The sequence below is a fragment of the Diaphorina citri genome, unplaced genomic scaffold, assembly GCF_000475195.1.
Source record: "Diaphorina citri unplaced genomic scaffold, Diaci psyllid genome assembly version 1.1 scaffold728, whole genome shotgun sequence".
NCBI lineage: Eukaryota > Metazoa > Arthropoda > Insecta > Hemiptera > Psyllidae > Diaphorina > Diaphorina citri.
In genome coordinates this window covers 73,349-99,617 of record NW_007378161.1, presented here as the reverse complement: position 1 = coordinate 99,617, position 26,269 = coordinate 73,349, and the positions used below count along the sequence as shown (strand labels likewise).

Genomic DNA, 26,269 nt, shown 5'->3' with positions numbered 1-26,269 from the left:
AAATAATAATGTTCTATGAACTCACAGTTGAAATGTTTAGAGCTAGCTAAGTCAACTGTTGCAAAGATCAGTCAAAACACGTATACAATATGTAATATTATGCATCAATGCATCATGGTTACTGAATGGAGCTTAAAACAGAGAGGAGCAGAGGGCATAACACACAGAGCTTTTTGCTATAAGTTCATTGTGGTTTGAAATTGCCGCTTTCCTCTAGCTGCTCAATTCTCTATGCACTATATTTTCCGCTCTAATCTTTTTTGATTCTGTACAGTTACCGGAGCTACCCAGTAACTTGCAAAACAATTAAACAATAGATCAACACAATATTGATGTCAGCAGTTCTGGGAGCTCTTGGATATGACAGACCCATGATTCATGGCAGTCAAAGTGTGTGAGTTGTAGAGTGTTTATGTGTGCTGAAATCCTCTGGTAAGTCCTTCCTTATTTTAACTACACATTGACGCAACCTTATCTTGCCTGAGTTATCAACCTTATCTTGCTTCTTGAAGAGGTTCGTTAGAGGGAACTGTAACTGCTAATGTCTTATGGTTCCGAAATCTACACATTGACGCAACCTTATCTTGCCTGAGTTATCAACCTTATCTTGCTTCTTGAAGAGGTTCGTTAGAGGGAACTGTAACTGCTAAGGTCTTATGGTCCCGAAATCGAAGGAAAGCTCCTTTCACCTAAAAGTAAGTAATAACAAAAACTTATTAAATCTGTAACTTTAGGCCACATCCCCCAAATCCTTCTGGCCTAGTTCTCATTTCAATCTTTTTCTCAAAGACAATAACAAACCATATAACTCTATGGAAGCAACAACAATCATTTAAACTTTTGTCCATCATTTAAATAAACAAATAAATAAACATACATATTATTATTATCACTCTTCAATTCGCCACTTCTTCATTTTGTCCAGGTCAAGGGTTCAAATCCCTACTAGGAGCCGTATTTATATTTATAGAAACGTATCTGTAGAAAGGTTTCAACTGGCCTTCAATTTCTAGTTTCACTTAAGTAAATTCTAGACATAAACCTTTTTTTTTATTGAAGGAAGGCAGGATAGGAGAAAGCCAGTCGTTCCGAGAACGAATATTACACGTTCAAGATAAAATTGCAGCCTAGCGCTTGCAGGTTAGACGCGCTACCAACCAAGTTAGCTAAGCTGACCTGCTGACCACAATAGTGAAGGGTCGAATTAAAATAAATAAATAAATAAATAATAATAAACTTACGTAGCATAGTCCAGAGTTTTGGGTATGGTGATGGTTTCATGTTTCTTGATATCTTCAACTTCTTTCTTCTGTATTTGCACGTGTCGCTCGTATAAGCATTCTATGAACAAACGCTGTTGCAGACTGGGATCTTCAGATAGACACCCTGTGGAAATTATAAAATAATGATTATTTTTTCCGTAGAATTTCAATTTGGCGAAGCTCAAAGGAAACTATCTCTAAATCTTTTAGTTTTATCGAGAGCTAAAGAGGCTTATTCTTGTCACAAATGTCGTTCCCCGCTATAACGTATAGGTACATTACGCTGAATTTTACGACTTGACTTGTACTCGAACTAGCGAACTTCAGATTCACAGTCCACCGTGCTAACCACTACATCACTGAGGTTGGCAGATCTAGCAGGGGTTGTCCCTGCCAGTCCAAAGAGAAATTTTGGTGGCGCCATTACGTCCAAACTAGTCCAAAGAAAAATTTCGTATGACAAAAAAAGGCTCCTCATAAACGAACACTATAATTATTAATTACCAAACATCTCAGGTGCAGCTTCCCTCAGACGTGCTATCGCTGTGTCTGTATTCTCATGAGTGTCCCCCAACACATGAGTTGCTGTCAGGATCTCGTTATTGCGCGACTGGTCCAAGTTGAGTAGTTTACGCCATTTGTACGAAGACATGGCTATTGAGTCCAACATTTGCTTGTCGCGCTGTAGACGATCTCGAGTGGAAATGTAGTTATCATAGCGATGACGAGAGACACAGCCTGCTTGATAACCTGAAAGGCGAGAGCGGAAACGTATCGTTTTTTATATATGTATTTCTTTTTATTTATTTATTATTATTTTTTGAGGTTTGATAGAGGGAATATAACTGCTAAAGTCTTATCGTCCCGAAATCGAACAGAGAAGGAAAACAGGTTAGGAGAAAGCCAGCCGTTCCGAGAATGAACATTATCCGGTCAGGATAACCTCGGGCGGAAATAGAACCCACGGCTTAGCGCTTACAAGGCAGACGCACTACCAACCAAGCTAACTAGGCTGGTAGTAACTTACTTACCTTTCTCAGTAAGTCTGCGATCAGCATTGTCCGGGCGTAGACTCAGTCGGAATTCCGATCTACTGGTGAACATTCTGTAAGGCTCATTCGTTCCCAGAGTAGTGAGATCATCTATGAGCACACCTATGTAAGCTTCTGTCCTGCTGATGTGCATAAGAGGCTTGTTTTGACTCTACAACCCAAAAGGACAAAGATTTTAAAAATTTGAAAAGTCAATCAATATTACGATTAATGGATGATAAATAATGTAACTTTTTTTTTGTAAGGTTTTTTTTTATTAATTTATTATTTTTTTATTGGTTTGTAACAACAACAGGTGGCGGTCTTATCGTCCCGCAATTGAAGGACAGGATAGAGAAAGCCAATCGTTCCGAGAACGAACCTTATATGTCTCGTGATCCTCTTGTGATGTAGAAGGGCAAACATTATAAACTAGCTGGGAAACTACAGGTACAGAGTACGATCGAACAAACGATAATTTTAGGGTATTCTAATGCATTATAATCTCAATAAGCTGAATATTGAGGTTGGTTTTAGATTAATAAACATGATTTGAAGTTATTTATCAAAAATTACTTACACCTTAATCCTTCATTCCACTTTTTATCAAATTTCAAATTTCGCGGTAACGTTTTTGTTATGATAAATAGTTCCTTTTTTCAGCACGGAGAAAATAAAGCGCCAAAGTCGAGCACGTGTTTCGGGTTGATTTTTTTTTATTGATTGATCATCAGATCAACCAATAGGAGAGAGCCATTTTTCTGAAAAGGAATTTTATTGGTTGATAAAAATCCTCCAGCTGGTCCAGCTCCAAGTGATCCAGCATGGATGTAGGTGATAAAGAACTTCGCCATCGCCCGCTCCCGCTACCCGCCACTACACTACACTACAGTCTACATGCGTATCGTATCGTACTTTTGAAAAAGTTTCAACGGTAGTGATTATTTTTCGTACATGAACGCGGATTTCGCGATTATGTTCGCGGATTTGGCGATTTTGTTCGCGGATTTGGCGATTTTGTTCGCGGATTTCGCGATTATGTTCGCGTATTTTGCGATTATGCTCGCGGATTTCGCGATTATGTTCGCGGATTTCGCGATTTTGTTCGCGGATTTGGCTATTATGTTCGCGGGTATTGAGGTTGGTTTTAGATTAATAAACATGATTTGAAGTTATTTATCAAAAATTACTTACACCTTAATCCTTCATTCCACTTTTTATGTTTTTATCAAATTTCAAATTTCGCGGTAACGTTTTTGTTATGATGAATAGTTCCTTTTTTCAGCACGGAGAAAATAAAGCGCCAAAGTCGAGCACGTGTTTCGGGTTGATTTTTTTTTATTGATTGATCATCAGATCAACCAATAGGAGAGAGCCATTTTTCTGAAAAAGGAATTTTATTGGTTGATAAAAATCCTCCAGCTCCAAGTGATCCAGCATGGATGTAGGTGATAAAGAACTTCGCCCTACCCGCCACTACACTACACTTGTCTAACTCTACATGCGTATCGTACTTTTGAAAAAGTTTCAACGGTAGTGACTATTTTTCGTACATGAATTATTTGTTAGCTGCTTGATTACATCCTCCACCTCCCATTTGACCCGTAATTCCTGACTGTCGAATACTGGAAAAGGGTAAGAAAATAAACTTAAGATTAGTCCTGTATGCATTCCTAATCTTGGAACTCAACAACTGAGTTCTGTTCTAACTGTGACATATGAGCTACTTGTAACATTAACCTCACCCAACCTGAGTGGGGTTGAGATAACCAGCAGCACTCGATTGCCCAGAAGAAGATAGCCAAACTTCATACTAACCATATGCAATGTTGCTTAACTTAAGTGACTCATTGGGCAGTGGTGCATTCAACATGCTTTTGTCTGATTACCCAGTCATTCCTAGAGTTTTATTGCCTAGCCAAAGACTTTGTCACAAACAAAAAGAAAAGGAGGACAGGATAGGAGAAAGCCAGCTGTTCCAAGAACAAACCTCATCTGTTTAGGATAAAGTTCTTCCTGGATGGAAAAAAAACATGTGACCTCGCACCTCGGTGTTTGTTTCCCTCATTTTATCACTGTCTAAGGTTGTACACATTCATTTCCTTTCAAGCAAATGGAGCCAGTCAAAGTCATTCATGTTGCAACTGCTGGCAACTATGTCCTCATAAAGTACAATGAAAAAGCAATTTCTCATGCCAATTTTGTCAGGCAGAAGCTCAGTAGACATCAATTTTCTGACAATAGCCAGTTTGTACCCAAAATTAATCAGGTAAGATTTTGTTTTCTTCTTCTCTGAAGAGGTTTGATAGAGGGATTTGTAATACAGGAAGTCTATTGTCCTAAAATGAAAGAGAAGCAGGACAGGATAGGACAAGGGAAAACATGAGAAATTGGTTAGACTGTTTCTGTAAAGGGACTTTTCAGTCCTCTCTTAGCAGGATAAACAAGGTATATTCTAATATATCATCTGTATCTGTTTAGGATTAATGGATGATAAATAATGTAACTTTTTTTTTTGTAAGTTTTTTTTTTATTAATTTATTATTTTTTTATTGGTTTGTAACAACAACAGGTGGCGGTCTTATCGTCCCGCGATTGAAGGACAGGATAGAGAAAGCCAATCGTTCTGAGAACGAACCTTATCTGTCTCGTATAAAGTTAGCCACGGTCGGGAATCAAATCCCCAACCTAGCGTTCACAAGGCAGGCCACTACCTTCCAGGCTAATTAGGCTGACAAATTCTTCTAAGTCTAAGATATATCTTCATTTTATTTACTTACTTACTGCCAGGGCCATTTGAAGCCTAGAAGACTTTTTGCCTCGCCATTTTATTTAAAACAAAATATTGCTGTATTGCTTTCTATAGAATATACCTTACCTTGGCGGCTGCATTTATACCAGCTACCACGCCCTGTGATGCAGCCTCTTCATACCCAGTGGTACCATTGATCTGTCCGGCTAGAAACAAATTGTCCACTCGCTTGGTCTCCAAATGAGGTGTCAGTTCTCGTGGGTCTACGAAGTCATATTCCACTCCATAGCCTACAAGGAGAGAAAATGATTAGAATAGAATATACATTATACTGCCAGAGTGAGACTCCAATGTCCCTTCATCCCGCAGTCATAATAATACAGACCTTGTTTGGAATAGAAATGAGTCCAGAGGCGCTGTCAAATCAACCAACAAGCTAAAACCTCTAACCTTTGTGACTGCAAGGCCCAACAGCAAATGGACACAGGAAAGAAAGGCAGATCATTATTCTAGGAAATATAATGGCTCAAGAGGAAGAAGAGACTCATCTTAAAAAAAAAAAAAAAAAAAAAAACTGCATTCAAATATGTGCATGGTATAAGTAGTGAATTCTACATCATTATTTCTTTTGGTTTTATTTTCCCAGACAGTTGCCATCTACAGTGGCACTGACAAGCAATGGATCCGAGCTGTGGTACTCAGTCTGAATATGGAGAGGAGAGAGTGCCATGTCCGCTATACAGAGATTGGTTGCACTGATACTGTCACACTGCTAGCAACACATCCTGTTCCCTTGGATATTGCTGTAGAAAAAGTTCCTGCTCAGACAATAGATATTACTTTATGTGATGTGTTCCCTATTGAACAGAACATTAGTGGGTAAGCAGAAATCTGGGTCTATTTCTGAATTTTAAGCTATAAGAGAACCAACATGTGGTACTCCCACATGTTGGAGGATTGTAACTAAGTAAACTTGTAGCTTATAGCTTCAACAACATACATTTACTCTAATCAGCACTTGGTCAAGAACAAAATATCAATAAATTAATATACTGTACCCTCAAAAATTCCCTCCCCCAAACTAGATCCCCACTCTCTAAAATCTAGTTAATGAAATTAAATATTTTGCAGGAAATATGTTCAAATGCTTCGTTGGCCTAAAGAGTCAGTGAGTCACATTCGAGAGAAGTATCACTTGAACGGCTCATCCCACATGTATGAACACAAGTATACCATACAAGGTCAACACTTTGGAAAACTGTTTGTCAAAACCTCACGGAAATTGTTAAGTCTTGGCAAGCAACTGGTGGACTGCCATCGAGCAATGTTTTCTGATCAGTGGCTATCACAAGTCTGCTCAATGAGGCCTGATATGATTGCTGAATTAACACGTGCAAACTCAATGTTCCCTAAAATAATCATCCTGGAGACCTATCGACGAAAACAAAGGAAGAAAGTAAGTTGAAGTAGACTTTAGCTCCACATATGAAATAATATGATATTGGATCTATGAGGCCTGATATGATTGCTGAATTAACACGTGCAAACTCAATGTTCCCTAAAATAATCATCCTGGAGACCTATCGACGAAAACAAAGAAAGAAAGTAAGTTGAAGTAGACTTTAGCTCCACATATGAAATATTATGATATTGGACCCAATGAAACTACTGCCTCAGACAGATGTAGTCTGGTTGAGAAGAGTTCCCATTGTTGAGCCCTAATATAGAATTTCTCCAACAAAATTCCCCCCTAAAAATTCAGGAATATGTACCTTCAAAAATACCGTCCCAGAACCCCACTAAATTAATTCCCCTTTAAAATTTTTCCATCGCGAATCTGGGGGAAAATTGTCCTCTACAATTTTCAATTTTATGTTTGCTTCTTTTACAGCAGCGATCTCGATCTGTAGCACATTCTGAACACACTGATTTCATTATAAGTGACACAACATCACAACATATGAGTAGAGAGAAAACTTCACATGATTCTGGTGATAGGCAATCCAGACGGAGCAAATCCCTGATCAGACCTGAGACACATGAGTATGAACCCAGGCCAAAGGATAAAGTTGAACAAATCCAAGTTGAGACTGACACCAAAGCTTACTCAGAATGATTCCTTTGCATTTATGATGGTTGGCCTCATTTTCCACAATCAAATCATCCACACTGCTTTCCAGAATTTCTAAATTGGGAGTATGGTGAAACAGTTCTTCTTGGAGGTATTTTTTGTACAGCTTTCTGTCAATTTGTGCTCTCATACCCCAAACTGCAGGACCTTTAATGTGAACCAATCAAATTTTATTAGATCAGATTTTTTTTTTTTTTTGAGAAATCTTCTTACATAATAGAAAATAAACAAATGTTTTACCTACCTTTTCTTTTGTTGAGAACACGGTAGTGCACCCCTGCTTTATCACAGATTCTGCCACAAACTCCATCCAATGCATCAATTTCTCTTATCAGATGTCCTTTCCCTATTCCTCCAAATGATGGATTACAAGACATCTCTCCTGAAAATTTAATTTATTTTATTAATAAGAAGGTACAGTTACTTCTGGTGATAGGCAATCCAGACGGAGCAAATCCCTGATCAGACCTGAGACACATGAGTATGAACCCAGGCCAAAGGATAAAGTTGAAAAAATCCAAGTTGAGACTGACACTGGTTTGAGACCAAAGAAACGGAACAGTATTCTGTCTAAACTACTTAATAACGCCAAAGCAAGTGACCATGTTCTTTCCAACTCAATCATTACCAATGATAGAATCTCAACAAAGGAGAACTCCCCACCTTGTTCATATGTAGACGAGAGTTCTAACTTTCCAGTGGAGAATGGTGATCGAACACGCGGTATATCGGCTGAGAAACTACTCCACAAAGTGCTCTCAAGCTCAAACTCAACCAAATCAAGTGTAGTTAACAAAACGTTTGTAATAAACGCGAAAGCGCCGTGTTCTGATGTGAATTCGAACGAGAAATCGGTTCTACCAGGGGCAAATCCATCGGTTCCAACGAAGAGACTATCACGTCGTGAGTTGATGGAGAAAATTTTAAACCGTAAACGCCAGAGTGTCACTCCAGAATCACCTAGTGTTCCTGTCAGTGAAGTAGAAACAGTACTGAGCTGTGATGCTGAACGTAATGAGTCTCAAAATAAAATGCAGAGTGATAACAAAGGCAAGGGATCTCAAAATAAAATTCAAAGTGATAATGAGGGTAATGGATCTCAAAATAAAACTCACAGTTATAAAAGCAATGAGTCTCAAAATAAAACGCGAATTGATAGTGAAGGCCATGGATCTCAAAATAAAATTCAAAGTGAAAATGAAGGCAATGGATCTCGAAGTAAAACAGAATCTGACCAGGACAATATATCACAGGTGTCGTTTAATCTCTCTCACAGTTCCTCTGATGACAGGAAGTTTATCGATAGCTATTATGGAGCCAAGAAGTCATGTTTGAGGTCCGAATCAGTCAGTACCAAGAGTGTCAGGTCAGTGCATTTTGATTTTCCTCCCTAATTTATAAGATAAGCAGTGGATTTCACCAATATTTTTTCAGCTCCTAGAAGGCCTGTTAAGATAACAACCTCTTAAGTTCCATTTGATTTGTTTAGGCTTGACAGGGCTGTTAAGATAACAGGCTGTTAGGAGCTGAAAAGAAGGTTGGTGAAACCCACCCCTCACCTTAAATCTAATATACTCTACCAATATTACCTACTACTCGTATGTTTTTGATTTGCACACCAGGTGGGAGCACGGAAATCATAGATTTCAGATTAATTTTTATATTCAATCATTGAGTACTTAATGGCATAGAATATTTTCTTTCAAAGTGTTGATAATTTATTTTTCATTCTTCTTTTTTTTAGTAGGTATTACCTATGATTATTTTGTTTAACTATTGTTATTATTTTATAATATTAGCTTTTTTGATTTCTTTTATGGTTGCTGTTTCACTTGAAGAAAAGAGAGAAAAAATGGGGAAGAGAGATGATCCTGAAAAAGAAAAAGCGCCCTTTACTGTTGGAGATCATTTTAGCTAACTATTGTTATTATTTTATAATATTAGCTTTTTTGATTTCTTTTATGGTTGCTGTTTCACTTGAAGAAAAGAGAGAAAAAATGGGGGAGAGAGATGATCCTGAAAAAGAAAAAGCGCCCTTTACTGTTGGAGATCATTTTAGACCAAATGGATCCTACTTACCAATAGTTTCTTTTTTCTGAGTAACAAGTAATGTGCGGCAGCCCATTCTGGAGGCAGCTGCACAGGCTTCAGTACCAGCATGACCACCACCAATCACGATAACATTGTATTTCTTATCACTGAAATATCTGAAGCAACTATGAAACTGCCGTACTGAGATCCTCTTGTGATGTAGAAGGGCAAACATTATAAACTAGCTGGGAAACTACAGGTACAGAGTACGATCGAACAAACGATAATTTTAGGATCATTTTAGATATTAGTTTTAGCATCCTACAAAAATATGGTCTGAGTCCCAGAGTGAGATGAGAGCCCTCTATTTCTCTCTTTTGAAGTACCCAACTGGTGAAAACAGTATTAGAATAATTAGAATTCCTGCCTTTTTTTAAGTTGCTTTTGAGACTAGTTTTTATTCTTTTTACCCATTTTATTTTACTTTCCAAAGTATTTCAATTCTGCCTTTTTTAGTTGCTTTTGAGACTAGTTTTTATTCTTTTTACCCATTTTATTTTACTTTCCAAAGTATTTCAATTCTGCCTTTTTTAGTTGCTTTTGAGACTGGTTTTAATTTTGTTACCTATATTTTTGATTTTAACTTTTTTTTTGTGATAAGCTATTAGAATTTATTTCATACTCATGTTACTTTTTTACTTTCTTTCACATATATATATTTTTACTTTCTTTTCTTTTATGTACCTATTTTATTGATTTTTGCTCTGGCAAAGGTTACCTGGTTAGTTATCATTATTATACGATTTTGATACCAATGTTGTTGTGACATTTTTCTTTTCTTTTAGAATTTCGATTAAAAGCTCAATTTTATTTGCGCTACTATTTAGTTACAATGTTTTTAATTTTCAATCTCTTGGGACTCAGATTTAGTGAACATTTTATTTTCTCCTGTATTGATAGAATGGACACTCCTTTGGTGTCAAAATATCTACCTCTATTAAAAAAGGAAATGTCTGTTGCTACACGTAATGCTATGTCCTGACATGTTTAAACTAATGAATTTCAATTTGCCGAGATGAAATGTCTGTGCTGATTGATATACTGCGCTAAATTACTTGACTCGACTTTCTCTCGAACCACCAATCTCAAAATCCAAAGTCTGCTACTGGGTTCTGCGGCATCTTTCCAAGGTGATTACATGTTTAAACTAATGAATTTCAATTTGCCGAGATGAAATGTCTGTGCTGATTGATATACTGCGCTAAATTACTTGACTCGACTTTCCCTCGAACCACCAATCTCAAAATCCAAAGTCTGCTACTGGGTTCTGCGGCATCTTTCCAAGGTGATTTTTTTTTTACATTAGACTCATGTGGTCTGTGTCATAGTATGTCCATCAGATCGGCGATTATTCCATTCTGTTTAACCCTTATTCACGGTGTTGTTTCAGCAGAGATTTGTTGGAACTTTCTCCGGACCAGTCTGCAGTTTCCTCTCAAGACAGTACACTCCCTACTCCCGCCTTGCCTAAACCTGATGAACCGTATCTGAAGTTGTGCAACCCGGTAGTTCACAGTAAAATAGTACCACATATAGACGCAAGCATTTATCTGGGCGCTTTGGAAAACCGGCTGCATCATTCTATTACTGACGTAAGTCAGTTTTTCATTTATTTATGGCCAGCTTGGTTGGTAGCGCGTCCGCTTTGTAAGCGCTAGGCCGCGGGTTAGGTTCCCACCCCGGCGGATTTTATCCTGAACGAACGCAAGCATTTATCTGGGCGCTTTGGAAAACCGGCTGCATCATTCTATTACTGACGTAAGTCAGTTTTTCATTTATTTATGGCCAGCCTAGTCAGCTTGGTTGGTAGCGCGTCCGCTTTGTAAGCGCTAGGCCGCGGGTTCGGTTCCCACCCCGGCGGATTTTATCCTGAACGGATGATGCTCGTTCTCGTAACGGCTGGCTTTCTCCTATCCTGTTTTCCTTCTTTCTTCGATTTCGGGACGATAAGACCTTAGCAGTTGCAGTTTCCTCTATCAAACTTCTTCAAGGGGAAAAAAAAGTTTTTTATTTTATTTATTTATAGCTTCATGTCGAAATCCCAGCTTTTTATTATTATTATTGTTATTTGTATTTTTCAGAACCCAGATTTTCCTCGAGTGTCTATAGCGCAAGTTGGCAGCGTGTCTGCTATTCTGGAGCACCGCAATATGTGTATTGTACACACACTCAAGTCCCAGTATAACTCAGCATACCTAGGATCACTCATCTCTGTGCTTATCGAGAAGAAATTCAGTTATCGCAATGTAAGTTGAGACAGGAAATTAAAAGCCAAGTACCAGCCTAGTTAGGTTAGCGCGTCTGCCTCGTTCGATTCCCGCCCAGGGAGGATTTCATCCTTAAGGAATAATGTTCGTTCTCGGAACGGCTAGCTTTCTCCTATCCTGTATTCCTTCTCTCTTTGCTTTCGGGACGATAAGACCTTAGCGGTAAAAATTGCCTCTATCGGTGATGCGTTAGAATCCTATCCTGTATTCCTTCTCTCTTTGCTTTCGGGACGATAAGACCTTAGCGGTAAAAATTGCCTCTATCGGTGATGCGTTAGAATTTTGTCATCATTAGAATCGTGCATTACGTCCTCATATGTATATTACGTGTTTACAGAAGAAGTCGGTCGAGATCGAGCCGTTTGTGGTAATCCTGGCTCCTAATTCCAAAGTCTGTGATGAACTGTATAGAGCAGCCTCCTGTTTTATTGACAAATACTATGACGTCACAGTGAAAACTATCTATGGATCCTCGCCTGAGAATGAAAGGAAAGCGTGGGTGAGTTTTATTCTTTGTAAAGTCATCTTGTAATATAGAGGCACATTGGTTTCTAAAAAAAAAAAAAATAAAAACGAATTTTTCCACCATAGGGATATAAGGGACTCACAAAGTCTAGGAACATTCAAGATCTCCTTGGTGAAATATGTCAAAGGCTCACAGTGAAAAAAAGAAAGAAAATAGTGGTTGGGTGGAAGAGCTCCTCTTGGAGAACCCTGCCTCTTAAAAGAAAGCCATAAAAAATAAAAATTTGGGCCCTTTCCAATAGTTACTTTTATATAGTAGCTATAGGTTCCCTATAATGAACGTAAAATTAAAAAGATTTTTATAAGGATTGGAAAATCAAAACTAAAAAGTCTAAAAACCACACATTGATTTGTTCATTTTGAATTTTTTCTTTCAAACTAAAGCAAACGTCAATAATTTGGGTAGTGGTTAGGGTGATGGACTTCGGATCTGAAAGTTGGTGGTTCGAGTAGAAGTCATACAATTTAGCAAAGGGTATCAATCGGGGAACGAAATCTGTGACAATCAGTCCATGGGAACACATTAAAAATCCTTTTTCTTCACTTCAAAACTTTAAATTCTGAAGAACCTAATCCCTACAAATAAAAAATAAAGAAAGTAAAAATATTATATTCACCCGTACCTACTCCGTTCAATTAGCCATCAAGAAAGAGAGTTACCTACTAGTTGCATAACATGGACAGAGAAAAAAATGCATAAATAAAAGAATTGCTACTATGGTACCATGTCATATGTCAAACACACAAAAAAATATTTCCCACAGTGCTGCTATCAGCATTGAAACAACGAAAAAATATCACAAACAAAATAACTGAACCAGGCGCTTAGGTGTCAGAAACACGAAATATTTTTGTCTCACTGATAAACAATTGGGTATCACACTCTTGCTGAAAAAAAATGCCTTTCCAAAACAAAACCACAAAATATGCACACGCTTTGTTATTTCATTTTAGTCCGTCCTTCCTTTATTATTACTAATAATAAAAGGTATAGTGGACGGACTATTGTATTCGCTTCGGTGTCGGTCGGTCTGTCTGTCTGTCTGTCAGACCTAATCCCTACAAATAAAAAATAAAGAAAGTAAAAATATTATATTCACCCGTACCTACTCCGTTCAATTAGCCATCAAGAAAGAGAATTACCTACTAGTTGCATAACATGGACAGGGGAAAAATGCATAAATACAAATAATTGCTACTATATAATTATGGTACCATGTCAAACACACAAAAAAATGTTTCCCACAGTGCTGCTATCAGCATTGAAACAACGAAAAAATGTCACAAACAAAATAACTGAACCAGGCGCTTAGGTGTCAGAAACACGAAATATTTTTGTCTCACTGATTTAAACAATTAGGTGTCACACTCTTGCTGAAAAAAAAATGCCTTTCCAAAACAAAACCACAAAATATGCACACGCTTTGTTATTTCATTTTTGTATAATTATTTACCTATTTATTTATTGTAGGTACCTATTTTTCATTAGGTACTAGCCGGAGTCCTTAAAGGCATGGCCGTTCATGTCACTCATCCATTTAGTGGTCTTGCTCGGCGTAGCTTAACAAAAACGAACCGGAAAATAGCCCATAACCTTCACGGGAGTGCAAGCAATACGTTGACAAAGTTTCATAGCAATCGGATGAGCGGTTTGGCCAGGCATAAAGTTCGTGTTCTCTTAAGCGATTCGAACGTTGCTCAGTTCCACGACATCGTATCTCTATGCAAGCGCATTCGTCTGGACATACCTTCCCATATCATGGAGCTTAGCAAACAGACAAAGCACAGGCGAGAAGCAGAGAAGCGTACGGTACCCCTCTTTAGTGGTCTTGCTCGGCGTAGCTTAACAAAAACGAACCGGAAAATAGTCTGTAGCTATGACATATAAATGCGCATAGCGACCGGTGCCAGTATGGTAGGTAAACATTGGATTTCAGGATTATTGAGATATTGGGAAAAATCCTACAGTGCTGCAGTGAGCACCAAAGTTGTGACATAATAACAGAAATAAACTGCATTTACATTACATTACATTACATAATACATGGTAGGCATTACCATGTACCTGAGTCCTATGCATTTCAATCTACAATTCTACACATTACAGGAGGTCCAGGAGTTTTTTTCCCCCTCAAAACTGTTTGTCCCCACCAGCATAACTTGTGTTTTTGAAGGGTTCGGTTTCAAAAACAGGCTCTTTGCCCATGCTGAAAATCGCTCTTTGCCCATGCTGGCATTACCATGTACCTGAGTCCTATGCATTTCAATCTACAATTCTACACATTATAGGAGATCCAGGAGTTTTTTCCCCTTTTGTTTGAAATTCCCGCCTCATTATTCTCCCACAGAAAAAGACCAAAGTGTGATGGACAACCCGACACACACACACCCACCCCGACACCCCCCCCCACACACACACACACAAACAAATATTCATTTTTATATATTAGATAAAACCTATGCTTCATTAGTTTATGTAGCGTATTTATTATTAGTCCATCCGGTAGTTACATTAACATTACACTCGAACTCATTTCATTGTATTCTATATCAGACGTTCTGAAGTAAATCATACCCATATTTGTGTATTATTATAATTTTATCTTTATTATTACTATTATTATTTTCAGTTGCGCGCAGTGAACGGGTGTGATATATTGATAACTACACCGTTATGTTTGGGCAGACTCCAGGAAACTCGCAAAGTTGGTCTGAGCAACGTGTTTCATTATGTTCTGGAACGGGCGGACATTTTGCTAGACAGGTTCTCCAAAGAGGTAAGAAGGGATTATTTCTTTGAACTTGAAGTAAATTACTTTAGCTGTATTTTCCTTTTGGAAACTGAATTGATTTCCCCTCATCGAGATGATGTGCCATTTAGTACAGGCACTTCCTTCCTATATTCCAAGGAAAGTAAAAAGGTTTTACTAATCAACATACTCAGCCAGTATCATACATACCTATGAGATGTAGCGCGTCTGCCTTGTAACCGCTGGGCCAACTTTCCTATACTGGTAAGGTTCGCTCTTGGAACGGCTGGCTTTCTCCTCTCCCATCCTCCCTATCTTCGATTTCGGGACGATAAGACCTTAACAGTTACAGTTCCCTCGATCAAACCCCCCTTTTCTATTACTATTCGTAGATTCGTATAAGCTTAACCCATCCGTTGGAGCAGTTGCCCCCACACCTAAGCTTCAGAACGGGCTTTTTGTGTATGAAAGTTTCTATTACTATTACTTATCTTCCCTATTCCAGGTGATGAGTTATTTCGGTTTCCTACAAGCCCTATCCAAGGCGCGTATAGAACAATGCCCGTCAAGTCCTGAACTACAAGTTATACTCAGCAGTGAAGTGTATAACAAGAAGCTGGAGAACTTGATTGTGAACAAAATGAGCAAGCCTGTGCTGGTGTTCAGCAGTTTCCTGGAGGCTGCTATCTATGGCAAGGTTGAGTTTAGTCTGAGTATCATCACGGGACACGAGAAGAAGCAAGGACATTTGTTGAGTGAGTATTACTCTGTTACCTACTAGATCAGGGTTTCTCAAACTATTTTTCTTTGGCCTTCACCCAGACAACTCAATAATTTTCATCGCCCGTCAACCAGAATTGTAACAAATCCTACAAACGCCCACAGGTGGGCGATATCGCCCAGTTTGAGAATAACTGAACTAGATTGACACATGACCAGGACCTCAAACTTGAAAATTATCCAAGCTCAACTGTGGATTAAACAATCTGATTGGTTAAAATTGAACTTTTTAGCCGATACTTCTGAATTTCCCTGCACTGCAATCTCTTACCCTGGCTCGTTTATTAGTGTTTCAGAAAGCGTTGTGAAGAACCTCTCTGCTTTACCACAAATAATTCACGATTGTATTTTGATTGATCGTTTATTAGTGTTTCAGAAAGCGTTGTGAAGAACCTCTCTGCTTTACCACAAATAATTCACGATTGTATTTTGATTGATTTTTTTTTGTTTTTTGTTTCAGAAATCCTACAGACCTACTCCTCGTCCAACGAGAAAATCGCCATCCTGTGCGAAAACTCCAGTCAAGTGCTTCAAGTGGAAAGCTTTCTCTCCTCTCTCTATCCGAACCTATTCCCTATACACAGTGCCTTGAACATCGTCACCGTGCACAGCTACATGACCAAATGGAACTTGGGGAAGCACAACCCCATTCTCATATGCGACGATGAAGCGATGTGCAATGTGTTTGTCGAAGACGTCAGCGTGTTGGTGCACTATGCGTTGCCTAGCAACAAGAACGCGTTCCCGCACCGGTTCAAACTGCTCAAGTCAGCGCTGGTCAATATGTTTGAACATCAAGCGGACCAGCAGGTATTTACCTATGTTTGCATTTCACGATTTAGCGATTCATCTTTCCTTTGATAAAAAAAAATCAAGTTTGATGGGTTTTTTCCGATGGTAAATAAAAAAATCAAGGGCATCATTGGAGGTTGGAGGCAGTGTTTCATAATGAAACGACAGTTCGTCAAAGTAGTCATTATTTCGAAGCTAGGGTAAAGAACTTTATTAATCTTGGGGCTTTCATCATTGGAGGCAGCGTTTCATAATGGAACGACATCGACAGTTCATCAAAGTAGTCATACTAGTCATTATATCTAGGCTTGCCAAACGTCCCGAATTGGCCGGGACAGTCCCGAATTTCAGGGGGTGTCCCGGCGTCCCGTTCAGTTTTTCATTTTGGGGCGTTTTGTCCCGAATTTCCGTTTCTGTCCCAGAAAAAATTCGGGACGCGTTTTTTAACTTTAAAATTAGGTACCTACCTCTATAAATCAGAATTTGTTCTTAACTTGTCTTGTTTAAATTTGTCATGCTTTCATCAGTTTGCTCTTCCACTTCTTTGCTAAACCTTTATAAACGAGAAAATGTTGTATTAAACAGCCTTAAACGAAAAAATGAGCTGGTCCCTTGGATTCGCGGATTTCGCGATTATGTTCGCGGATTTCGCGATTATGGTCGCGGATTTGGCGATTATGTTCGCAGATTTGGCGATTGTGTTCGCGGATTTCGCGATTATGTTCGCGGATTTGGCGATTGTGCTCGCGGATTTCGCGATTATGTTCGCGGATTTCGTGATTATGTTCGCGGATTTGGCAATTTTGTTCGCGGATTTGGCGATTATGTTATCTGTTCGCGGTTTGGCGATTATGATTCGCGGATTTCGCGATTTTGGTTCGCGGATTTGGGCGATTATGTTCGCGGATTTGTTGCGATTATGTTCGCGGATTTGGCGGATTATGTTCGCGGATTTCGCGATTATGTTTCGCGGATTTCGCGATTATGTTTCGCGGATTTGGCGATTTTTGTTCGCGGATTTTGGCGATTTTGTTCGCGGATTTCGCGATTATGTTCGCGCATTTTGCGATTATGCTCGCGGATTTCGCGATTATGTTTCGCGGATTTCGCCGATTTTGTTCGCGGATTTGGCTATTATGTTCGCGCTGGGTTTTGCGATTTTTGTTCGCGGGATTTGTGCGATTATTTTCGCGATTACGCGATCGGGATTTTCGCGATTATGTTCGTGCGGATATTTGGGCGATTATGTTTCGCTGCGATTTCGCGATTATGTTCGCGGAATTTGGCGATTTTGTTCGCGGATTTGGCGATTATGGTCGCCGATTTGGCGATTTTGTTCGCGGATTTTGCGATTATGTTCGCGGATTTGGCAATTATGTTCGCGATTCGCGTCCCGAATCGCATTTTGGATATTTGGCAAGCCTAATTATATCAAGGTATATTGTTAAAATCCATATGATCCATAAAGCTCAAGCGCAATCAAGCGCGCCTCTATGATTACTTCTAGTGCTAATTTTGTAACACGCAGGCATCTAATCACCTAAAATTTACTTAGACTTAAGCAATGGTGTCGAGTAAAATTTAAAGGTTGATATTATCTAATAATAGCTGCTTTCTTATTCACCTTCGTTGGTCATTTCTTATTCAGCTCTCTCTCTTCTTTTTTTTTTTTTTTTTTTTTTTTTTTTTTTTTTTTTTTTTAGGGGGGCTTCAAGTTCTATTAAGCAATAGATCAGTTGCGCTTACTAGGGTGATATTGCAAAGTCATAGAGCAAGAAAAATGAGGACCAACGGATTTTTTCTTTTTCTTCTACGACTTCTAGATCCCGAGATAAATCGATTAAAAAAATACCGGTAAATCGTGAACTTTGACGTCATGGCATACGTTCCCGTACGCGATGACGTCATAATTTATGAATCCCGCTTCGTTTGTTTGTGCGCAAGCGTTTCTGCGCATTTTGACGTGAAATCTGACGTCACAACTATTTGAACTTTTAATTAGAACGGCAATTGAAAATTGAATTTTCGACCTTTTAAAGTTACTTTTTCGGAGTTTGGACATCAGATTTGGATTTTTCACTACTTTTTACGTAGGAATCAACTATTTATTAATAATTTTTACCCATTTGCACCTGCTCCATTGAAAGACAAATTTAAGAGCAAAAGAATGTCTGTGGCCTTTTCATGGCGAGCGAAATAAGTTAGGGCGTCGGTACCTCTAATCCTCTATTCTTCTGTCCAACCTCTATTTTCTCTTTCCAGGTCAAGTGTGGACGATGTCATGTTCTCTTAAGCGATTCGAACGTTGCTCAGTTCCACGACATCGTATCTCTATGCAAGCGCATTCGTCTGGACATACCTTCCCATATCGTGGAGCTTAGCAAACAGACAAAGCACAGGCGAGAAGCAGAGAAGCGTACAGTACCCCTCTGTATACAGCTGTTGATGTTTGGACAGTGCCATGTGACCGCGTGTAAATATCGACATGCTTTCGTGCAGGATTTGGACAGCCCTGCTTCTCATCTCCCCAGGTAAAAAATATACCTCGTCTTAAATTGCCCAACTAGGACTTCAAATTCCTTTACTGGGGCAGACTGAACGTGGTCTTGTATTTTTATTATTTTTCGAATCCCATCATCGACAAAAAAAAAAAAAAAAAAAAAAAAAAAAAAAAAAAAAATTTTGTAGAGAAGTTTTTTTTTTTTATCCGCGGGTGCAAAAACAAAAAAAAAAAAAAAAAAAAAAAAAAAAAAAAAAAAAAAAAAATGCACTCATATTTCGATTGCGAATATTTCAACAGGTTACTTTCTGGTGTTGACCCAGGACCTAAATTTGAAGTATTGCGTCTCTTTTCACCTATCTGATCAGGGACATACTACGACACAGACCACATAAGTCTAATTTACCAGTTATTTCATTGCTACCTAAATAAAAACGAAGGTGCAACTGCAACACTCATCTTTTTTTTTTTTTTTTCAAGATGTCTAAAGGTTGGCGGTTCAAGACCGAATTAAGTCATGAAATTTAGAATCAACCTTTGTAAAGGAAATAATAATAATAATAATAATTAATAAAATAAAAATAAAATCCCTTTCTGTCATTTCAGACAAGGCATGATCAAGTTCAACGTGCTGTCGGTGATAGACGGGTCGTGTTTCACGATTCGTCTGCTCGAAAAGTACGAAAACGGCGCGTGGGTTCCGCACCACGATAAACTCACCAGCATTAATATGGCCATGCGGGCACATTTCGCGGACACGGCGCATCGCGTGGTGCATTGTGACCCGAGCTTGGGGGACGTGGTGGGTGTGGAACGGGCGCATGGGAGGGTGGTGAGGGCGAGGGTGATGGAGATAGTCAGTGTGGACGAGGCGGGAGCGGTGAACTCGGTGCGGGTCAAACTGTGCGATGCGGCGGGGAAGTTCGACGTTTATCCGGTGAGTTAAAAAAAAACTTCATTTATTATTATTATTATTATTATTATTATTATTATTATTATTACATATAATTGTTATTTTTAAACTTTCAAACAGATTAAATAAGTGTTGGACTGAATAAATCGTTGAACAAGTGTTCCGTGATTACATTAATCTTTTCCTGGAATTGAACCTTTTTAGTAGCGGAAATTTCTCCAAGAGGTTTATTAGAGGAAACTGCAACTGCCAAGGTCTTATCGTCCCGAAATCAAATAGAGAAGGAAGACAGGACAAAAATGCCAACGTTCCAAGAACGAACATTATTCGCCCCGGGCGGGAATCGAACCCGCGGCCTAGTGCTTACCAGGCATTCGCGCTACCAATCTCTTTTCTATTTCTCCATTGTTTTCTTCCTTTTTAAAGTAACTGTCGAAAGATTAAATAAATCATTCGTTTCTCTTCTCCAGGTGTCCAAACTGTACTCTGTGCCTCCCAATCTCAAGATATACCCCGACCAGGTCCTTCTAGCTTTCGCCACCAAACTACTACCTATGGATCAAGATGAGCAGTGGAACCCAGAGATAGGTCGCTATATTGAGTCTCTGATAGACCAGAATATGAGGGGCGAACATGAAAAGTACTTCGTGGGAAAGGTAAGCAGTAAAAAAAAAAAAAAAAAAAAAAAAAAAAAAAAAAAAAAAAAAAAAAAAAATGGGTGTTTCACCGCCGTTTTTATTTCTTAGCAATGAAACAACTGCTACATTAGACTCGTGTGGTCTGTGTCGTAGCATGCCCATCCCGTAGTATAGCTCTCATCAGATGGGTGAGAAGAGACACAATACTTCCGATTTAGGTACTGGTTCAACACGAGAACACCAGAAAGTAACCCGTTGAAATATTTGCAATCCAAAAACGTACAAATTTTTGTCGGTGGTGGGTATCGATCCCGGGACCTTCTGCGTGGCAAGCAATCGGGTTACCACTTGGTTAACCGTGCCCTCTAAATGATTTGATTGATTATTATTGTTGCATTTTCTCTTTTCCAGATCGTCCTGGCATTGAACAGCGCCTACTTTCTCGACTCATTCCAATGTTCGGAATATCTGCCTTCGTCCCAAGTAGAGATCTCACATTTCCAACTACGCACCACTCTGCTTAGCACCCAGCGAGCTATACCTAATCCATCTCATATGGAGTGTCTGTATGAACAGTGTGGCTGTTTGGACGGAGCAAACAATAATAGTAGTAGCCTACTGCTGGAGTAAAGGGACTTTACAGTCCTATGCGAGCAGTATAAATAAGCACTATTATTACATTATTATTATTATTATTATATGGGAAGTATTGGGTCTCTTCTCGCCCATCTGATGAGAGGCATACTACGGAATGGGCATGATAAGACACAGACCACACGACTCTGATGTAGTACTTGTTTTTTTTGCTACGAAATAAAAAACGGCGGTGAGTTATGTGTCTCATTACTATGTTGCTTTTTTACGTTCAGTTATCATCAGAAAGTCACAAATGACCCCGGGCATTGTCTATAAATTGTTTCAGGATGAAGAATATGTCATAGACGAGGCAGCACTTCTTGATGAAGAGGAGATGACGGAGTTTGTAAGTCATCTGTATGGAATTGATCTCGCCCCTCGCTTGGATCAGAAACTGGTAAGTGGTACAAATCAAACATTTATGTGGATTTGAAAATGATACTTTTTTTACAATAGATTCACAATAATAGAAATCTTTGTTTTTATTATTATTGTCAACTATTTTTCCTCATTTCCAATGTATATTCTCAATGTATAATGGACGTTCTCTCTCTCATTCTTACAATTTAATTTTGAGACCATTTTTTTTCTCGCTCTCTCTGACCTGTGGAAATATTTCAACCTCAGCCCGTCAGCGTGACTATTATTATTAATTTATTACAATGATTATGATCTTATGACATATTTTTCTATGTGTTTTCCCCATGTAATATTACGGCATCACTTTTTCAAAGAACGAATTTTTTTTCTGGAAATTAGGCCTGGTATAACTTCCCTTTTTTAGCTAAATCCCCTTTAGGGGTGAGCTATTCATTTCTAACGAAAGTCACAACTTTGGGTCGGGGTTGGGTCTTTTGGGTCACCAAGAAGCTATTTGCTATGAAAACTCATTTTCTCATCTTTTACTCTGTCTACAATAACAGACAAACACAAGCGCACCTTCAAGCTCACGCCCTCTCCCATCTTTACCCGAGACTTCCAACGAAACCATTCAATGTGCTGGAATTTCCACGCGGGCATCGAACCCGGAACCCTCGCTTCCCACGGTCAAGTTAACCCCACTTCCCGAAGATATAGATCCAGACATGCCTCCATTGACGTTGGTGTCATACCCAGCCAAGACTATGTGGTATCAGAGCCAGGGTTTTGTGTTCATTCAGTTCCATTTGCCTGGACTACATGACAAGTATACGCTCAATATTGAACACAAGTTTGTTCACTTCTAGTAAGTATTTTTTTTTTTTTTTACTTCATAGGGGAAACGTAATAGCGGAGGTCTTTTTGTCCTGAAATCAAAGGGAGACTGAAAAACAGGATAGGAGTAAGCTCGGGGTTCCGAGAACGAACTTTATCTGTTTAGGATTAATTTCGCCTCGGGTGGGAATCGAACCCACGGCCTAGCGGTTACAAGGCAGGCACGCTGCTCTCCAAGCTGGCTGGCATGATAGGCTTCAAAAACTTTCTGATGCCACTATTAGAATCATCAAATATTTGATTCTATGTGAAAGATATAGATCCAGACATGCCTCCATTGACGTTGGTGTCATACCCAGCCAAGACTATGTGGTATCAGAGCCAGGGTTTTGTGTTCATACAGTTTCATTTGCCTGGACTACATGACAAGTATACACTCAATATTGAACACAAGTTTGTTCACTTCTAGTAAGTATTTTTTTTTCTTTTTTTTTACTTCATAGGGGAAATTGTAATAGCGGAGGTCTTTTTGTCCTGAAATCAAAGGACTGAAAAACAGGATAGGAGTAAGCTCGGGGTTCCGAGAACGAACTTTATCTGTTTAGGATTAATTTCGCCTCGGGTGGGAATCGAACCCACGGCCTAGCGGTTACAAGGCAGGCACGCTGCTCTACAAGCTGGCACCAGGCTGGCATGATAGGCTTCAAAAACTTTCTCATGCCACCATTAGAATCATCAAATATTTGATTCTATGTGATTTTTCACGAGAGATCTGATAGTGTAACTTTTCATTATATCCGACTTTCTTGTTTCAGTGTATCAATAGACGATCGACAGTATGAGAATCAGCTGCCACTCCTCTGTTCTGTAGTGCCGGAACTAAGCCGTGTCGAATATAACGGGTTTGAAATGCGGCTCAGGCTACAGAAGCAAATGGCAAGTCTCGAGTGGCCTTGTCTTTTGGAAGATGGCGTGGATAGGGAAATTCGGTGGCTCGTGTATAATGTGGACCATTTGGATCAGGAGGAGAATGAGGATTCCAGTTCGGAGGATGAGTTCGAAGCCGGAACTAAGCCGTGTCGAATATAACGGGTTTGAAATGCGGCTCAGGCTACAGAAGCAAATGGCAAGTCTCGAGTGGCCTTGTCTTCTGGAAGATGGAGTGGATAGGGAAATCCGGTGGCTCGTGTATAATGTAGACCATTTGGATCAGGAGGAGAATGAGGATTCCAGTTCGGAGGATGAGTTCGACAGTTGTTGTTGTTGTTGTTGTTGTTGTTGTTGTTGTTGTTGTAGCGGCTTCAGCTGTAGCCGAATGGTGATGGCAGAATAAAGAAAGGCTATTTTTTTCTACCATATGGCCACATTGCATATGGCAGAAAGTGTAGCCAGCTTAGTTAGCTTGTTAGGATACCTTCCTTGTAAGCGTTGGGTAGCGGGTTCGATTCCCACCCGGGGCAAACTTTATCCTATAGAGAAAAGGTTCATTCTCGGAACTGCTTTCTCTTATCCTATCCTGTCCTTTTCCTGCTGCTGGCTTTCCGGGTCCACTCAGTTGTGAAGAGGCGAGTGATTTGTTACCGAATGGAGGATAAAACACTCACTAAAAACAGGGGTTATACAGTGGCCTTAAAAACCTCATTTATAAAAGCCTTTTAATATTTACCCCCGTCTTTACTCGTACATTCACTGAAATGGGAAGATCTTAGTCGAGCGGTCTATTATTTGATTCATGTTTCAGGAGTTCCTGTACTTGCATCGAGTGAGCTACCTATTCCCAAGTGGGCTCATCTGGACCAGGACGAGATGAATGATTGTACTCTAGTCGGTATAGTGAACCCTAGTCTGTTCTTCCTACGTCTGAACCAGTTTCAAGATATGTAAGCCCATTGTTTTTGTTTAGCATAAGTAGGATGTACCTACATATACCTATTTCATCTTCTCTTATTTTTCTTCGCCTTTTCCCATGTTCAGATGGGGTCGGCGTTTGTCGTCGGCCTCTCAATCAACTTGAGGGTGATCGCTCTGAGGCCAACTGGTTTTGGCTAAACAAAATTTTCCGAGTGGATGCCCTTCGCACTCAACCTTCGCTTTTGATGTATTTGGACTAGTCTACTCCCTGTTTATAGTCCCCTTGCTAGACGCTGATCTACTCTCTGCTCTCTGTTTTCTCTGCTTTTAAAGACCAAATACAAGTCCTCACGATGGTTGACTGCGGTTCAGGACGAGCGAGCCAATTTAACATGGGAGAGCTAGAGATCATCACCCCGGTGTATAGCAGATACAAAAAGACATCTTTTCTTTATTCTGCTATCGCCATTCGGCGAAAGCTAAAGCCGCTACAACAACAATAACAACCCTAGAAGGGTAGACGTGATTAAATTTTACTCACACCTCTTTTATTTTCGTGGTATTTTTTTTTCTTTTTAAATAACAAAAAATCTTTTGAAACTTAAAACATATCTATTCTTGATACGGCATCTCACAGTGGCAAAAAACGCTCTTTTTTGATGAGTCAGTAAAAATTACGTCTACCCAAAATGTACCTAAAAAAAAAAAAAACAGTCTACCTTTCTAGGGTTAAGGGCACGGTTTGTCTAGTAGCTAGATAAGACGCTCGTCTGGTTAACAGGAGGGTGTAAAACTACACATAGATTATCGCGTCACCATCACAATCGCCAAAGAAACCCATTTCAAAATATTTTTATAATGTTTACTGGGTCGATTAATGAAGCCTCGCCACCACCTCCTATCATTATATCGTTCATTTCCCTCGACATCTTCCCAACTTACTCCTCTCTCTCTTCTTTGTGATTAAGACATTTAAGACCAGAAGACATTTAAATAATCTTGTTTATCCTGCCTGAATAGGACTGAAAAAAATCTTTGGTAGAGAGCTTAATTTGATATGTAAATATTCTGGGGGGAAATAGTCCTTCTGTTCAGGGACAGAATATACCTAATTCATACTGCTAGAACTTTTGTTTGATAATGGTTTAACGTCACTTTAGTGACGTAGGTTTTACCCTCCATTCTTTTAGCATTATACTGAAAGGCCCTTTATGGGCAGGGCACAGTTGATCAAAGGTTTTACATATTTTGACATTTTCTTTGTTGACATATTTTAAGAAAATCTCATGACATATTTAGATAAGAATATCAGCAAGGGTACGGGACAAGTCTTTTTCCACCTTTGTAAAATAATAATAATTCTTTAGTGACGTAGGTTTTACCCTCCATTCTTTTAGCATTATACTGAAAGGCCCTTTATGGGCAGGGCACAGTTGATCAAAGGTTTTACATATTTTGACATTTTCTTTGTTGACATATTTTAAGAAAATCTCATGACATATTTAGATATGAATATCAGCAAGGGTACGGGACAAGTCTCTTTTCACCTTTGCAAAATAATAATAATAGTTTTCCGGGAGAAAATGTGAAATATTCGAGAAATATGATCGGAACGTGCGTTTTCTAAAAAATAAGGTAAGTAGTTTTCTAAAAAAAATAAGTACTTTTTGTTTTTCTCAACATTGTGATATTTGTTACTTTTTTACTTTTTATTTACCACGGTACAAAAATTAATATTACATAGTCGTTAGTTTGATAGAAAAAAAGGATTTAAAGGAAATTTGTTGCTAGAAAATTTATACCTACCAGTACCTTGGTTGGTATTTGGTAGCCATGATATGCATAAAGTCGAAGGAAAATCAATGAGTTTGGCAGCATTTTTTCTACTGTGATAAGTTTATCCTTTTTGTTATATCTTAAGTCTCTTGTCTCGAGGTCAAGTGATTTTTTACATTCCTATGGAATGATAGGTAGGCAAATAAATGTTTATTTTTTTCACTTTTTCTAATTTGGGTTTTGTAAATTGTCTTGCATTTTTTAACCGGAATATCCCCCTTGATTCGCAATTGAGAGGCTCAAGTATTTTTTTACCCCTTTACTTTATTTATACTCGAAGTAGGACATGTCCATTTATTGGAGATGTGGTCCTTTAATGT

At 38.9% G+C, this 26,269-nt stretch overlaps 1 protein-coding gene across 1 annotated transcript; it reads left to right on the top strand.

Annotated features, from left to right (window-relative positions):
- Positions 1-3,771: 3,771 nt before the first annotated feature.
- Positions 3,772-23,351, top strand: LOC103511582. Its single transcript, XM_017445046.2, has 20 exons — positions 3,772-3,928; positions 4,404-4,562; positions 5,692-5,924; positions 6,177-6,410; positions 6,560-6,650; positions 6,937-7,043; positions 7,613-8,542; positions 10,661-10,859; positions 11,349-11,513; positions 11,872-12,033; positions 14,690-14,836; positions 15,315-15,564; positions 16,050-16,399; positions 18,644-18,912; positions 19,488-19,818; positions 20,265-20,450; positions 20,844-21,026; positions 21,355-21,465; positions 21,992-22,293; positions 23,078-23,351. Exons 2-20 carry the CDS (start codon positions 4,407-4,409, stop codon positions 23,349-23,351), a joined length of 4,680 nt encoding a protein of 1,559 aa, XP_017300535.1. The 5' UTR covers positions 3,772-3,928; positions 4,404-4,406.
- Positions 23,352-26,269: the final 2,918 nt, after the last annotated feature.